The 16,514-nt window shown below is 39.9% G+C and overlaps 1 protein-coding gene across 1 annotated transcript in view; it reads left to right on the top strand.

Annotated features, from left to right (window-relative positions):
• Positions 1 to 7,186, top strand: part of SVOPL (SVOP like) — a 68,678-nt gene extending 61,492 nt beyond the window's left edge. The window contains exon 14 of the mRNA XM_043589676.1: positions 6,843 to 7,186. Within this exon, the coding sequence (XP_043445611.1) occupies positions 6,843 to 6,980 (138 nt within the window). The 3' untranslated portion in view covers positions 6,981 to 7,186. The remainder of the gene's footprint in view (positions 1 to 6,842) is intronic.
• Positions 7,187 to 16,514: the final 9,328 nt, after the last annotated feature.

The following is a 16,514-nucleotide window of genomic DNA, read 5'->3' as shown; positions in this document are numbered from 1 at the left end:
TCAGTCTGTCCACAGAGGAGGTGCTTTCAGGATCCTCCTATGTTGCCATCTTGAATGGGAACTTTTTAGGTTGATAACAACATACATTTTGTAGTCTGCTTTTTGTATGCAACAATACATTGCAGACATTTTTTTCATATGAATAAAAGTCAAGCTCTCTGTTGATGCTGAAAAATAGACCCTTGTATGCATATTCCAAAAGTAAATTTCCAATTTATTGGTTCTATATTGTTAAAGGTCTAGACTATTGAATATTTTTCTATCATAAATAACAGTAATGAGGGTCCTCGTGCTTGCATTTTTATCTAACTTTGGGATTATCTCTTTAGGATAAATTCCTAGGAATTGGAATGGTAAGTAGGTCAAGGGGTCTGCTCATTTTCCATTTTGACACGTGCTAAAACTCTCCTTGGGAATGTTGCACTGGTAAGGTCTTGCTGCTTCACAGATTTGCCAACTGGGTTTGTCAGTCTTTGTCATATTTGCTAGTCTCACTGGCAATAAATGATCTTTGTTATTATATTTAGCATTTCTTTGACGAGTAATGAAACTGAATGTTCTTTGCGCATTTTAATTGGGTATTTTATCTTTTTTAGCTTGTCCATTCAGGGTCCTTCCCATTTTCCAATTCAGTTTTAAATCCTTGATTGGTGAGTCCTTCATACATGAAGGATTTTAACCATTTTTCCGGCATATTGTAAATATTTGTCCCAATTTTCCATTTGTTTTTCATTCTTATTTATGTTCTCCTTGCTTTGTACAGAAACTGTAAGTTCACAGACAAATTTATCAGTATTTTCTTTACAACTTCTGTGTTCTGTGATTAGGATTGTGAAAATACACATCTCCTTGCCCGTAGTCTGTGGACTTCTCGTTTTGGGGGAGAGGATTCATAAGCATTTTATTGAAGTATAGCATGCATATAAAAGTGTTTAAAAGCATCCCTGGTTCCGATCGAGAAATCCCTGACTTGTCCTCTCCCAGGCCATTGGGATATGGCAGTAGGAGGCCTAATGCAGCAAACAGCTTTATGATTCCCTAGATGGAAGGCCAGTGGTCCCTACACACTTGATTTAATAACCTATTTTTTACTCCTGGATTAGAAATGTCTATTTACTTACATTTCCACAATTTCTTGGTCTATTTCTAGCCTATTTTAGTCCATTAATCTGTCTGGTTTCGTCATTGTCATATTCTTATTAGTTGAATATTTATAGTACATTTTCAAAACTGGCTGCCTAGGCCCCACCTAATTGTTCTTTTTTCTCAGATAAGCCTCAGAATCATTTAATTACAATGTGCCTCCCTTGCCTGTCCAAATCCTATTAAGATTTTAATGATTAATTCATTAAATGTATCCATTAATTTAGGAAAAAATGGACTTTTCTTCCCCCTTGGTATTATCTTCCTAAGAGCAGAGTTTGTGTCAATTCGTTCAATGTTTGTTCTATGCTGTTCCTTGCTGACACGTTAGTGTTTCTTCAAAGAGCTCCTGCATATCTTGTTAAATTTATTCTTAGGCATTTTAAGGCTTTTCATTGTTATTGTGAATAGATTATTTGCTTTCATTATAAATTCTAGTCTTGCATTCTAAGTTATTTGTATTTGGAAAAGCTGTTGATTTGCAAACAGCCAGCTCACTGAATGCATTCAAGATGGTTTTTCATTCGAGTCTCTTGAGTTTTTCAAATTTATAATCGCATCTGTATTGTGATTCTAGTCTATCCCTCCAGATGGAATGCTTCCAGTCAACATTTAAAAATTTTTTTTAAATGTTTATTTATAATTGAGAGACAGAGCACAAGTGGGGGAGGGTCAGAGAGAGAGGGAGACAAAATCTGAAGCAAGCTCCAGGCTCTGAGCTATCAGCACAGAGCCTGATGCAGGGCTCAAACTCACATGCCATGGGATCATGACCTGAGCTGAAGTTGGATGCTTAACCGACTGAGCCATCCAGATGCCCCTCAAGTCAACATTTAATGTACTTACGATTCCATAGCTTACAAACGGTAAACTCACCCCCATTGACTTTCTTTCCTTCTCTTTCCAGCCAAACTACTTGAATGGGTTCCTTTCCTACACTGTCCTCACTTCCTTTCCCCACTCATTCCCTTGCCCCCCATGTCTCTGATGATGACCATGTCTCTAAATTCAAACTTTGTTTTAATCTCCCATCACACTTGACTTCTCCCTCACTGTAAACACTGATGGCTACCTCTTCCCTTGGCATCCATCACCTGGCACACTTTGGGTTTTCTCCTGCATCTCCAGCTGTTCCTTCTCAACTTGTGATTGATCTTCCTCTGCTTTTTCTCTATTGTTGAGGATTCTCGGTGCTCAATTTTAGACCCTCATCTTTTTATAATCTATCTCCATGTAGGTGATTTCACCCATTTTTATGATTTTAGTTACCAGTCATTTGCTCATGAAACCCAACTTTGTATCTCTGGACTAGGTCTTTCTTCTGAACTCCGGATTCATGAATGTAATCACCCCCTGGGCATTTCCACTCAAATGTCTCAAAATCATACTCAGGATATCTTTCCCAAACCCATTCCTCTTACACAGTCCCCATCAGTGAATGTTGTAACTTTCCAACCTGGTCTTCACTCCCTTCACCCTCCCCAACTATTCAATCCCCAACCATGTGGATTTAGCCTGCTAGTAGATCCTGCATAATTCACCTTCCCTCCTTTTTCACCACCTGCACCACTCTGGTTCAAACTACCCTCACCTCACTGGGCTGCCAAGAGAGCATCCGGACTATTCTGCAAGCTCTTACTCTCCTTCAACTTCCTCTTCTCCCTGTATCCATGTTGATCTGTGTTCTTTTGTTTATAATCCTTTATTGTCTTGCCCTTCCTCTTAGACGAAGACCCAGATCCTCAACTTGGTTTACAAGACTCCACCACTAAGGCTCCCAACCTTGTGCTCATACCCATTTACCTAGCTATAAGTAATCTGGTGTTTGTAGTTGATTACCACAGTTACCGCCTTCCGGGATTCTCTCACTTGTTATTCCCATGGACTGGAAACCCTCTCCCTTTCCACCCTGTCTCCACTTTCAGTAATCTAGGATTCTCTGCTCAGAAAAGCCCTCCCTGATGCCTTAAATTATGACCCCTTGAAATTTTCCTTCAGATTATCAGATTATAATTGCTGATTTGTTTTGCCAGGCTATTCAAAATCTCTCTCTTCCAACACTTTAAGCCCTGTAAGGACAATATGGGCTTGTTTTACTATCTTTTGTATTTCTAGCTCCTCCAGTACCTGGCATGTAGTAGGCATCAAAACATTTTTTGAGGGGCGCCTGGGTGGCGCAGTCGGTTAAGCGTCCGACTTCAGCCAGGTCACCAACTCGCGGTCCGTGAGTTCGAGCCCCGCATCAGGCTCTGGGCTGATGACTCAGAGTCTGGAGCCTGTTTCCGATCCTGTGTCTCCCTCTCTCTCTGCCCCTCCCCTGTTCATGTTCTGTCTCTCTCTGTCCCAAAAATAAATAAACGTTGAAAAAACAAAATTAAAAAAAAAAACAAAACATTTTTTGAGGGGCACACCTGGGTGGCTTAGTTGGTTGAGCGTCCTACTCTCGGCTTAGGTCATGATCTCACAGTTCATGGGTTGGAGCCCTGCATCGGGCGCTGTGTTGGCAGCTCAGAGCCTGGAGACTGCTTCCAATTCTGTGTCTCCCTCTCTCTCTGCCTGTCCCCACTTGCACTCTGTCAAAAAAGAATACAAGTTAAAAAAAATTTTTTTTGAATGTTTTAATATAGAAAATGCATTTATTTTTTATTATTTAAGTAATCTCTATACCCAACATGGGGTTTGAACTCATGACCCCAATATCAAGAGTCACATGCTCCTCTGAGCCAGCCAGGTGCTCCTGAATTTATTTTTTATATTGATTTTGTATCCAACTATTTTACTGAAATAGTTTCAGTCTTTGGGAAAGCTGATGCTAACAGAGAATTCAATGTGCAAGAGACTTGTTGGGGAACACCTGGCAGGGCAAATGAGGGAGGGAGCAGGAGTGGGTGGGGAGAGCTTCCACACCGTGGTGCAGGGGATAGCAGCGAGGGTCCACTTAGCCAGTGTTTTGTTAGTGAACCACTAGGTTTTATTTACTGGTACTTATTTACAATTTTTGAATCAATACACTTGAGAGGGCAGTTGGGGTTTTGTGTGTATGTATTTTATTTTTGTTAGGTTTTATAGTCATTGTCTTCCTGGTTTCATTAAAAAAAAGGAAATTGGAAGAATAGGAGGGAAGGGGTGATGGGCTACCAGCAGTTATCAAATGTTGTAACTTGTCTATGTACATGTGTACATATATGTGAGTACATATGTACCTAGGCTCATATATAAACACACATACACAAACTCTCCATCTATCTACACATATATCTACATATTGCAAAATTTTAAATTTTTATGTAGTCAATTTACCAAGTATTTTCACTTCTAGAGTTAATGTTTTGTATCATGTTTATTTGGCCTTCATCATTCATGCATTATTTCTAAAAATATTTCCAATATACTACCAGTTTAATAGCTTTCAGTGTTTTCATCTAAAACATTAAATTCTTTGATCTTTTTTTTTTTTTTTTTTTAATTTTTTTTTCAACTTTTTTATTTATTTTTGGGACAGAGAGAGACAGAGCATGAACGGGGGAGGGGCAGAGAGAGAGGAAGACACAGAATCCGAAACAGGCTCCAGGCTCCAGGCTCTGAGCCATCAGCCCAGAGCCTGACGCGGGGCTCGAACTCCCGGACCGCGAGATCGTGACCTGGCTAAAGTCGGACGCTTAACCGACTGCGCCACCCAGGCGCCCCTAAATTCTTTGATCTTTTCACAATTTATTTCTGCTTAAGGCCTGAGGTAAGAATTCAGCTTTAAAAATCAACAAAACAATGGCTAGCTAGTTGCTCCTGGGGCCACTAATCATCCTTTTGTCTGGCTATTCTCAGTTGATTTACCATGACTCCATTGTTGGAAACCCCCGCTTCCATACTGGATTCTATTTTGGCACCAGTATCACACTGCTCATGGTTAGAACGTTATTACCACTTAGGCTGGTGACTTCTTCCCTCAGATTCTCTCACTTGCATTTGTTCTCAGAAATTTCCAGATTTTCCTTGCATGTTAATTGTTTCCAATAAATCTTAGGGTCAATTTTTTCCCCTAAATTGACTAAAAAAAAAAAAAAATCCTACTGGAATTTGGATTGAGAATCCATTAGAATTACAGATGACTTTGAGAAGTATACTTTCACAATTTTCTAAGAACTAGATTTACTCAATTTTACATATTCTTTAGTTACAATTTTCTTCATATACGTCCTACACATTTCTTATTTATTCCTATTTTTTAATTTTTTGTCCCTATTAGTTGTGTCTCACACATTTAATATTCTTTGTTGTTTTTATTTTTGAGATTTGACCCATGGATTAGAAGTGGAGATTTTGCTGTTATATTTCTGTTATTTCAGTTTGATACCCTTTTAGAACACATTCTAGGATTTTAAGTCTTTTAGGTTCATTTTATGCCGCAGAACATGGTCTATCTTGGTGAATGTTTCAGGGGCAGTAGAAAAGAATACGTACTTTGCTGCTGTTGGGTAAGGTGTCCTGTAAATGTCAGACCCTGTTGGTTGATGGTGTCATGAAGTTCTTCTATAGCCTCCATTTTCTGCCTAGTAGTTCTATCAATTGTTGAGGGAGAACAGTCTTGAAGTTTCCAACTGTATGTGGATCTATCTAGATCTCCAGTTTTTACTGAATATATTTTGAAGCTTTTTGGTACGTAAACCTTCAAAATTGTTGCCTCATTGACTAAACCTTGTATCACTGTGTAATGTCCTTCTTTGTTCCTGTTCTGGGGTGGATTTTAGAAGTAGAGATGAATAGATCTTTCTTTTTGATACAGTACATCAAAGGGGGGCCTGGAAATCCATATTGTAACAGAATTCTCAAATTATTTTTATAATCAGGCATTAGGGTTCTTGGTTACAAACAAGAGAAATTGACTTTAGGCAGAAAGGAACTTACTGGAAGACTATCCACTCACATCTACTAGGTGGCTAGAGCCCTGTTAGGAAGCCCAGCATGGTTTCTCTGTAGGGAAGCTAAAAACAAAACAAAACAAAATCTCCCAAACCCAAAATGCAGTTGCCTCTGGTCCTAGCTAGGAGAGCAGTTAGGTTTTGCAACTTCAGGCAGCGCTGGGTTAATGGATGTAGGAAATGGTAATGTTACTAGCTAGTAACACAGCATGATCTCAGCCAAAGGTTGTGTACAAATTGGTAGAAATTCATTCTGAATGTGGAAAAATGAACACCAGTTTTGTCACACATGAAACATCATGAACATAGATAGACATGTCATCTTTCCAGACACTACAGATTACATCTCCAAAACGTTTTTCCCTAATTCATCCTGTCAGAACTGAAGGGGACAAGTGGATGTTTGGCAGAGGGAGTTCTGCATAAAATGAACTAGAGGTTGAGCAAACTAAACTGGTATGAGAGTGTGGGAAAACCAGATCTTTTTACCTTCCCTAGGTACTGGTTTGCTCTGGAGATGCGGGAGGAGTGGGTGCAGAGAGGTCTGACTTGGCCAGTACATGCTTATGTCAGTCCCCGCTCACAGAATCACACAAAATGCCTGCAGTAGCTGGGCCCAAATAAATAACTCACCTGAGGCGTCGGGAAGGCACAATTTATAGAATGGCTGCAAAAGACATTCATTCATGTCTATGGAGAGATGATTTCCCCTTTGACATAAAAAAAAATCAGCTGACAAGTGACTGGGACACAATAAATGGAGTCATTCCTTGTGACTTGCAGGTTCTTATGAGCGCATCCTTCCTGGGGGCCCTGTGTCTTTTCTCATCAGTCTGCATTGTATGTGCCATTTCTGCCTTTACTCTCCCCATTGAGACCAAAGGACGAGCTCTACAGGTAAGTGATGCAGAAATCTCTTAAGTATTCTCAGCTACCACCTTTTGACCAAAGGAAATGACCTTGGAGCATGGAAATTCTTTGAAGTAGACATGACATCCAAGTGTGTACTAACACAATGGTGTTGAGTAAAAAGCCTGAGTATCCAGTTGGCTTGCATGTAACTTTGAGCAGCACTGAAGCTAGAGTAACCAATTATTCACTCCAAACCTTTGCTAAACTCTTCAAAGACGATAGTGTGGTGTGATTTTCCCTGAATAATGTCTGTATGCCACTAAAATAACAACTAGAAAACTACCATTGCCATTACCAGGTAAACAAAGGTAAATGCGAGGCTCTTAATTCATTATAAGTTTATTAAGAAATCATCTATTACTAGTTTCTAGTGTCTGACAGCTGAGGATGAATGGAGAAGCCTTTTTATTAAATGTATTGATCTACTAAATCACTTCTTATTCCAGCAAATTAAATGAAGTCCTGCAAACCAATGTCTACCGGAGAAGAAAAATGCATTTTGTGTTTACAAAGAGCTGTGGCACAGTTTTAAAGACCTGGTTTAATTTCTGTATGCTACTTGGTAATTAAGACACTGATTATGTATTTCTGAAAAATAAGGCACATGAGAATGAGGTGGGTTAATTTTATATTCCTGTCTTTTTTGGGAGACTACAGAGAACTTTTGTAAAAATATACTTCAAAGATGGGAAAGGTAGGTCTATGGGAGATGGGCAGGGGGAAGTAAAGTTTCTCAGAGAAAGTGCATATATACTTGATATTCTCCCATGAGGTTTATAGCAAAAGTTGGACTGAAATTTTGTAGCTAAGGCATGAACTTGGGGTTGTATCATTAAGCCTTTCACAACAGTCACCAACTTCACGGCAAAAACGAGCATTTAAATTGCCTCCATCTTGATGCAAGTTGCTTATTTATAAAATATGCTTAAATGAGTATGAGTCTTGTATATAATTAGGAAGAAGCTGGGAATACACTATTTTTTCCCATTCTATTTGTATTCTAATTTCATTACTTTATGGGAGAATCTTTGATTCCCATGATGAGATTTAAAAAATGAAAGTGCAGCAAGCTCTCTGACATCATGTCACCATTTGCCCTTTGTTAAGCAACTGCTTTCACGCAGGACATCACACCTGTGCATATCACTTTAGTAGGTTAGGTATGGTGTGGAAAGAAAACGCCGAAGGCTTTTACATTTAGATTCTTTGATTGCTATTCAGGCTTACTGTGGACACCTCTAAAACTGGGGACCCTAATGGCTTGGCTCATCAATTCCTCCTATCCCCCCTCTGCAGGGGAAAAAAGAATTCACTGCAACTAGAATCAAGTATCACTGTATTACCAAACTATGACAGGGTTTATACCCCTGCTTCCATAAGGGTGCAAGTCACCCCTATTTGAACAAGAGGCACAAATAGCTTAAAGTCAGGAAACTTTTCCTGTCAAGGGCCAGACAGTATTTAAGACTCTGTGAGCTAAACATGGTCTCTCTCACACACCCCCAACACTCCACTAGCCTTAAAAAATGCAAAGGGGTGCCTGGGTGGTTCAGTCGGTTAAATGTCCAACTCAATTTCAGCTCAGGTCATGATCTCACAGTTCGTGAGTTTGAGCCCCACACTGGGCTCTGCACTGAAGGTGTGGATCCTGCTTGGGATTGTCTCTCCCTCCCTCTCTCTGCCCCCTCCCGTTAGCTCTTACTCTCTCAGAAATAAGTAAAAACATTTAAGTAATGTTTAAAAATGTAAAAAGCATTGCTAGCTCTCAGACTATTGAAAAGACGGCCATAGGTTAAATTTGGCTAACAGGTCATAGCTGAAATAAATTTTTAGGCCCAAGAGGAAGCAGCTCCTGCCCAGGGTGCCTAATCAGCAAACTGAAATTTAGATAACTTTCATGTCCCTGTAAATGTTCCACTTGGCCAGAAATAGTGTGTTCAGTCAGCTGGCACCAAGCCAACTGTGGCCGCTCACTTTCTTCCTTATCTTTTAATCCTATAAAAGTTTCCTGCCTTCTGGCCCAGGTTGTAGGTCTCTGGACTCTTGGGAGTGGACATTGCCTGCTTCATAAAGCATCAGATAAGGTTTGTTTGAATCACCTATGTTGTCTTCTTAAATCATTTTTTTAAACATATATTTTTTAATGTTTATTTATTTTTGAAGGAGAGAGAGACAGAGTGTGAGCAGGGGAGGGGCAGAGAGAGAGGGAGACACAGAATCTGAAGCAGGCTCCAGGCTCTGAGCTGTCAGCACAGAGCTCAACACAGGGCTCAAACCTACAGACCATCAGATCATGACCTGAGCCAAAGTTGGAAGCTTAATCGACTGAGGCACCCAGGTGCCCCTCTTCTTAAATCATTTTTAACTGATTTTGGCAATGAGGATAATCTGAAGCTGACTGCTAATGGCTTGTGGGACAATGAAACACACAGGCAAGGAACCTGCTAAACACTTTGAGTTCTCTGTTGCTCTAGTCAGAACCAAAGGCTGTGGATGAGTCACTCCAGGCTTTGAGTGCATCTCTCTGATCTAAACAAACTATAGGTTTAAAAATATATATTTATATATGATGATATATAAAAATATGTATATATTAAAATATAGTTCCCAGAAAGGTTCCAGACAATTATAGTGGGAATCTGCAAAGAGAGGCAGCAGTTAGGGAACTCCTAAAGCTTGGAGGTATATCCATTGCATAAACTTCTGGGAGATGTGGGGAAATAAGAAATTTGACCTCTTCTAACCAATGGCACAACACAATGGAAATAGGCACAAGTTGGACTATTAAAAGCCACTGCTAATAAGAATCTCGGAAGCTAAAGGTGCAAAGTTGGTAGGTGGGGGATTGAGCACGTAAAGATGTTAGATTGAAGTGGCCAGTGTGCCCAGACTCCATGCAAGGACAGATTGGTCACAGAACAAACACTAGGTCACTTAGCAACCTCAAGAAAAAAAACTCTGTACAACAAGGTACATAGAAAACACCACAAAATCCTAACCTTCCGGTACATCCCTCTTAGGTATTAATTTGGCTCAGAGAAACCCAAGGCTTAAAGGAATAAGATGTTCAAGTCTCAGAGAACTGAGTGCTTTACCTTCCAGCCCACCTACTTAATGTCTAAGAAGTGTGGTCTTGGAAGCTCAATCTACTGACTAGAAGTGCACTTGAAAGGAAGGGTTCCCTTATCAACAACCAGGATGGGATACCTATTTTAATTGTTATGTAGAAGTCTCCAAAATTCCAAAATACATTCACCGATTCAGTGCAAAAGGTTAATGAGAAGTTAAACAGACACAAGAGTTACCTAAAAGACTCTAAGACCATGGGACATCTACAACCCCTTCGATCTTCCTTTACCTGAGTACTCAGTCTACTAATCCATTACCTGAATTGCCTTTCCACTCTGAAGAGACCACTGGGCCATAAACAAGCGTCCTTGACTTTGGTGGCCTTAAAACTGCAACAGTTCCAAAGCCAGAAACCTAAGACAACAGCTGGGCCTCCCCTGTTGCACCCATCCTGGGGGGTCCATTAAAGCACAGAACCACAAATTGGTGCAATCAACTGTGACACTGGAAAAAAGATTGTTCTTGAAGATTTTATCAAATCTGAATGCCTCCTTATCTACTCAAAGGAGGGACCTCTGCCCCACACCCCCCCTCCCCGCAGGCTAGGGTTGATGGGACCCTGAGGGCTTCTCTTGTAAACCACTATCAGTTATTCCCTTAAACAGCCAAGGGGAAGCTAAAATTAATGGAAACACTTACCAAGTGAGATCCTTGGAACATTGGCTGAAGCTGGTGAAGAGTGAGTCTTCTGGGGTGGTTCAATATTGCCAGGAATATTTACTATTTGTGCTCATTGAAACTTGACAAAGTAATTCAAAAATCTTTTTAAAATGGAACTCCATGGTACTGATGAGGGAGCATAAGGGAGGCTGAAGGCCAAGTACAAGTTGGCTTCTCCCCTTTCCCCCCTCCCCTGCCCAGCACGCCCCTCCCCCACCCCAGGTGGGATATGTATGACATTCCTTGGACATTGCTGGCTACCCCAAACCAGAAAGGGACAAAATAACCAAACAGTTTAACTGGTAGGAGTCTCCACCAGTTTACAAGAAAAAGAAAATCCTAGGAACTCCCTACTGTCTTAATGTTAATGCCTTGCTAGAGGGACAAACCATTTTAGCTTGAATAATAGCTAGGCCTCCAGTAATCTGTGAATCTTGAGCATATTAAAGTCTCCTTGGAAACTTACCTTTTGACTTTATCGCCCCCAAGTCCATAGTGTATAACTAGTCATTCTACACAGCTCTTTCGGTCCATGGGTCCTGTCCCTGTGCCTTAATAAAATCACCTTTTTGCACCAAAGTTGTCTTCAAGAATTCTTTCTTCACTGTCAGCTCCAAACCCCACCATCACCCCAAAACCTCATCAGTACCCTATGGTCAGAAGTTGGCCAAATAATGGGGTGCCTGGATGGCTTAGTTGGTTAAGCATTGTACTGTTGATTTTGACTCAGGTCATGATCTTGGTTGTGAGATAGGGCTCCAAAGACAAACAGCTCTAAATCAAGAACACAGGAATCTTCTGATTTCTCTTAGTTGGAGATAATCTCCCAGATACAAAAGAGCAAATTGAAGATAAAGTAGTTGGATAGGTAGGTCATCCCCTTCCTTAATAGCACTCAGGGTGCAACCCAACTCTTTGAGGAATTATAAACAACTATCTTTGTCTTACAAACTGAGTCTTTACAAGAACAGAAAAAGGCCACCCCTCCTTTTTACCAATTCCCAAACCTCCTCTATTCATCTCAAAAGTCTTGTTGATTCTGTAAAAATTCTGGTCTTAGGCAACAAAGATTCTCTTAGAGGAACTTGCATTCTTTCTCTGTGCCTTTGAGATGTAAATGTCCTAACCCATCTTTTCTAGGAAACATCTAGGGCCACCTCTTTGGAATGCAATCCTCAGGGAGGCAATTCTTACTTTAAGTCTATTTAGAAATTAGGTAAGTGAAAAATCTTTTAAGTCTTCTCCAGAAATACTAGTAAAAAGTTTGAGCCATCCGATCAGGTAAATTTATTCTATCTGCTAGAAAGACAATTTGGATCCAATTATTTATAAATTAGTGGGGATCCGTTTGCATCTGTATGTTTATATATGTGTACATATATGTGCATATACATAATGTCTAAAAATGTTATAGATGTGATTTTTTTCTACCTTCAGAGGATAGTGCCAAAATTAATTTGCAAAGAGCTTTAAGTTGTTTAAAAACAAGTGTTTATATAAATCAAATATACTCTCTGAAATACAGAAACTAACCCAAATGTTTTTCAAGTTCAAGCGAACTAGGATAATCTTTTTTTTTTTTAAAAGCTAATTTCGTTGTCTTAATTAAAACAGACAAGTCTTTAGAGTTACCAATATTAAATATAATATAGACATAGGACTTGTATTCTATCTAGTTTACTCAAAGTCAAATAAGGTCATGTTTTCTGTTAGAGAATTTGTCAGCAAGAAAGATAACTTAAGGTGATGGTTAGCTGTTCAATGTCTCATGAGTAATCTAAAGAACAAGTACATCGACTGATGAGGGAGCATGAGGCAAGCTGAGAGCAAAGTAGAAGCTGGAATATCCCCACCTCCTACCCTGCCCTGGTGGGATATGTGTGATTGATATTCCTCAGGCACTCCTGGCTGCCCAGGGAAAGGGGAAGCAAACAGTCACACAGGACAGGAGTCTCCATCAATTTACAAATGGCTTAGTAAATTATAAGAAAAAAGGCAATCTTATCAATAGCCTGATCTCCAGAAACCTATGGACTCAGTTTCCTAGAGCCCTAATATCACTTTCCCCTCCATAGTGATGTGGGGAACAAAGGCAAGAAGGAAATGGAAGGTAAAATTTCTTTGTAACCTGCAGCCCAGTGACAAATATTTGAGGCAGGCTGAGTAGAACATTTCTCTGGCAACTGCCTACTGTCTTAATGCTTTGCTAGGGGGAAAAACCACCTTAGCTTGAAAATGGCTAAGCCTCAGTTATCCTGTAAGGCTTCTTTAGCATATGAAAATCCCTTTGGAAACTTCCCCTTGGCTTATGCTCCCTCATCATTAACTAGGTATAAAAGTTTACAAATAAACTTTTCAACAATAATTATGATTTATGGTATGTCTCCTTAAGCATTGTTTCCAGGGGCGCCTGAGTGGCTCATTTGGTTAAGTATCCGACTTTGGCTCAGGTCATGATCTCAGGGTTCATGGGCTTGAGTGCGTCAGGCTCTGTGCTGACAGCTCAGAGCCTGGAGCCTGCTTTGGCTTCTGTGACTCCCTCTTTCCCTGCCCCTCCCCCACTCTCTCAAAAATAAACATTAAAAAAATTAAAAAAAAATTGTTTCCAAAATTTTTCTGTGACAAGAAACTTTAAAGTTATACTGAGGTAAATTAAATGGTGGACATTCACTGATTATCTAGATCATTTACAAGTAAGATAAAATACTGAGACCTTAACTACCGAACAGAGGTTTATCCACGTATGGCTTCCTTTTACAAACGAAATAAAACTATTTGGGTCTGTTAAACATGTTTTGTGCCACACTGAAAAATTTTCTGTGAGGAATATACTTCTAGAGATTATAGAATGTATCTATACATTTGACAATCCACAAAGTGCTAGTGTAAGAGTCCACAAATGCTTACTGTTGAAGAATTAGACTCTGAGGGTGTTAGTAATTCTAAACCATGTATATGAATAAAGGAAACATCTCTGCATAAGAGTAAGATGTATTTGGGGTAAGAAAAGGCATCAGATATGAAGATGTGTTTTTACTAAAGGAAAAAGTATAACAATTTGTTCAAAGGGAAACAACGGATTGTGCCAGAATGAGAGGAAAAAAAGGGCAAAATCTGAATGAATGTTTAAAAAGTTTTTGAAGGGTTGTGGAAAAGGAAGTTTCTGTGTGGTTAAGCTAAGACTGGAATGGATTTCTTTGAAAAATTAGTTTTAATATAAAAAATACACTGGTACAAAATTAGAATTTGGTTTTCCGTTAAAAAGTTTTCTTAGATTTGTGCTCTTAGATAGTGTAAATACAATTTTTGCTTTCTAGGTAGGTGGTAGTCTCCTCCCTAAAGAAAGAGACCTCAGGATAAGGGAAGCCACCTGGCTAGTGTGCATCCATGACTTCCCTCACGAGCCTGTAACATGAGGCCACCCAACCAAACTGTATGCCTATACATTACCCATACATGGGAGACAAAGAAGTAGAAAATGTGTAAAAGCCTACGCCACGTGGCATTCCAGGCTGTTTTTCGGGTACAAACCCAACTGAGCACGTGTGGGCCCAAATAAAGTGGCTTCCCGGAAAGAAAAGCCTCGGTGTCACTACTTTTTGTGTGAGAAACCTGCTCCAGGTGGATTACTTACCAGAATTTGTATCTTACCAAAATAACTTACTGTGCTTCATGTTGTCTTTAGCAGGTCTTCAATTATTTAACCCAGTCTTCTCAATACCAAAAGAGTTAAGGTTTTTAAAGTTTTTTCCTTTAGAGAGAGCACATACACACATGCGAGCTGGGGTTGGGAGGCAGAGGGAGAGGGAGGGAGAATCTCAAGCAGGCTCCAGGCTCAGCCTGGAGCCTGACATGGGGCTGGATCCCACAACCCTGGGATCACAACCTGAGCTGAAATCAAGAGCTGGACGCTCAACCAACTGAGGCACCCGGGTGCGCCTAAAAGAGCTCAGGTTTTTAAAAAAGAACTATGCAAATTTCTGTATTTGCCTTTGAAGTCACTTTGGTTAATGGTTATCTTTGACAAAATTCCCTCAAATTCTAAACAAAGTCTTTTTGACTTTGTTTTGTTTTGTTTTTAATGAAATTTATTCACAAATTGGTTTCCATACAACACCCAGTGCTCATCCCAAAAGGTGCCCTCCTCAATACCCATCACCCACCCTCTCCTCCCTCCCACCCCCCATCAACCCTCAGTTTGTTCTCAGTTTTTAACAGTCTCTTATGCTTTGGCTTTCTCCCATTCTAACCTCTTTTTTTTTTTTTTCCTTCCCCTCCCCCATGGGTTCCTGTTAAGTTTCTCAGGATCCACATAAGAGTGAAACCATATGGTATCTGTCTTTCTCTGTATGGCTTATTTCACTTAACATCACACTCTCCAGTTCCATCCACGTTGCTACAAAAGGCCCTATTTCATTTTTTCTCATTGCCACATAATATTCCATTGTGTATATAAACCACAATTTCTTTATCCATTCATCAGTGGATGGACATTTAGGCTCTTTCCATAATTTGGCTATTGTTGAGAGTGCTGCTATGAACATTGGGGTACAAGTGGCCCTATGCATCAGTACTCCTGTATCCCTTGGATAAATTCCTAGCAGTGCTATTGCTGGATCATAGGGTAGGTCTATTTTTAATTTTCTGAGGAACCTCCACACTGCTTTCCAGAGCGGCTGCACCAATTTGCATTCCCACCAACAGTGCAAGAGGGTTCCCGTTTCTCCACATCCTCTCCAGCATCTATAGTCTCCTGATTTGTTCATTTTGGCCACTCTGACTGGCGTGAGGTGATACCTGAGTGTGGTTTTGATTTGTATTTCCCTGATAAGGAGCGACGCTGAACATCTTTTCATGTGCCTATTGGCCATCCGGATGTCTTCTTTAGAGAAGAAGTCTTTTTGACTTTGAACTGATACCTTCTAAAGAAACATGTTAAATTACAGAGAAAGCACTGTCAAGTCATGTTTAAACTTCTTAGGCTCTCTGTATATGTTGTCAATGTAAATGTTCCAGAAATTACATTAAATTCCTAAAAATCTGGTATGTACTGGTATTAGTCACAATTCCAGTTATTAAACTGTTCTATCACAGAAATACCATTTGCTGATCAATTCCATTATAATGAATAATCATTACATCTTTAACCATGGGCATTTTCAAGTCTTCCATCATTAATAGAGTGTTATGGTTTCACTCTGGTATTTTTGCAAAACTGAGATTCACAGAAAGGGCCCTACCAAGTACTCTTGACCACAGACACTGCCACCAAATTTTAAGGTGTTAAACCCTGGGTACATATCTGTTCCCAAATATGGAAGGTTCCATCTGGCATCTGGCCCTATGTAAACACTGGAGACTCAAAATCAAATTGACTAGGAAGAGAAGCAGACATCGAGATCAGGTATTTCTCCCATGACAACACAGCAAGAATGATTCCTCCTTCCCTCTCTCCATCATTGTCCTAATTGTTATACCATGAAGGGCTTTATGATTCTTTCGTCCACCTTATGCTTTGCCCTGGTCTGCAAAGAAGATACTATTACACACATATCTCAGGTCATTACAAAGGATGGTAATCAAACCTCCTACCAACTTGACTACTGGATCTCCTATGATGCTGGATATTCTGTAGTTTTTTGTACTTGTCACAAACTTCTCCCTGATGTCCAATGCCCCAGTTTCTCTGAATAAAGTGTACAGGATAAACACTTCTGGAGTAACAAACAATTACGTGAACTACATAAGCAGGCC

The sequence above is a fragment of the Prionailurus bengalensis genome, chromosome A2, assembly GCF_016509475.1.
Source record: "Prionailurus bengalensis isolate Pbe53 chromosome A2, Fcat_Pben_1.1_paternal_pri, whole genome shotgun sequence".
Classification (NCBI taxonomy): domain Eukaryota; kingdom Metazoa; phylum Chordata; class Mammalia; order Carnivora; family Felidae; genus Prionailurus; species Prionailurus bengalensis.
The sequence above is the reverse complement of the archived record's forward strand: the minus strand, read 5'-3'. Positions and strand labels throughout refer to the sequence as shown.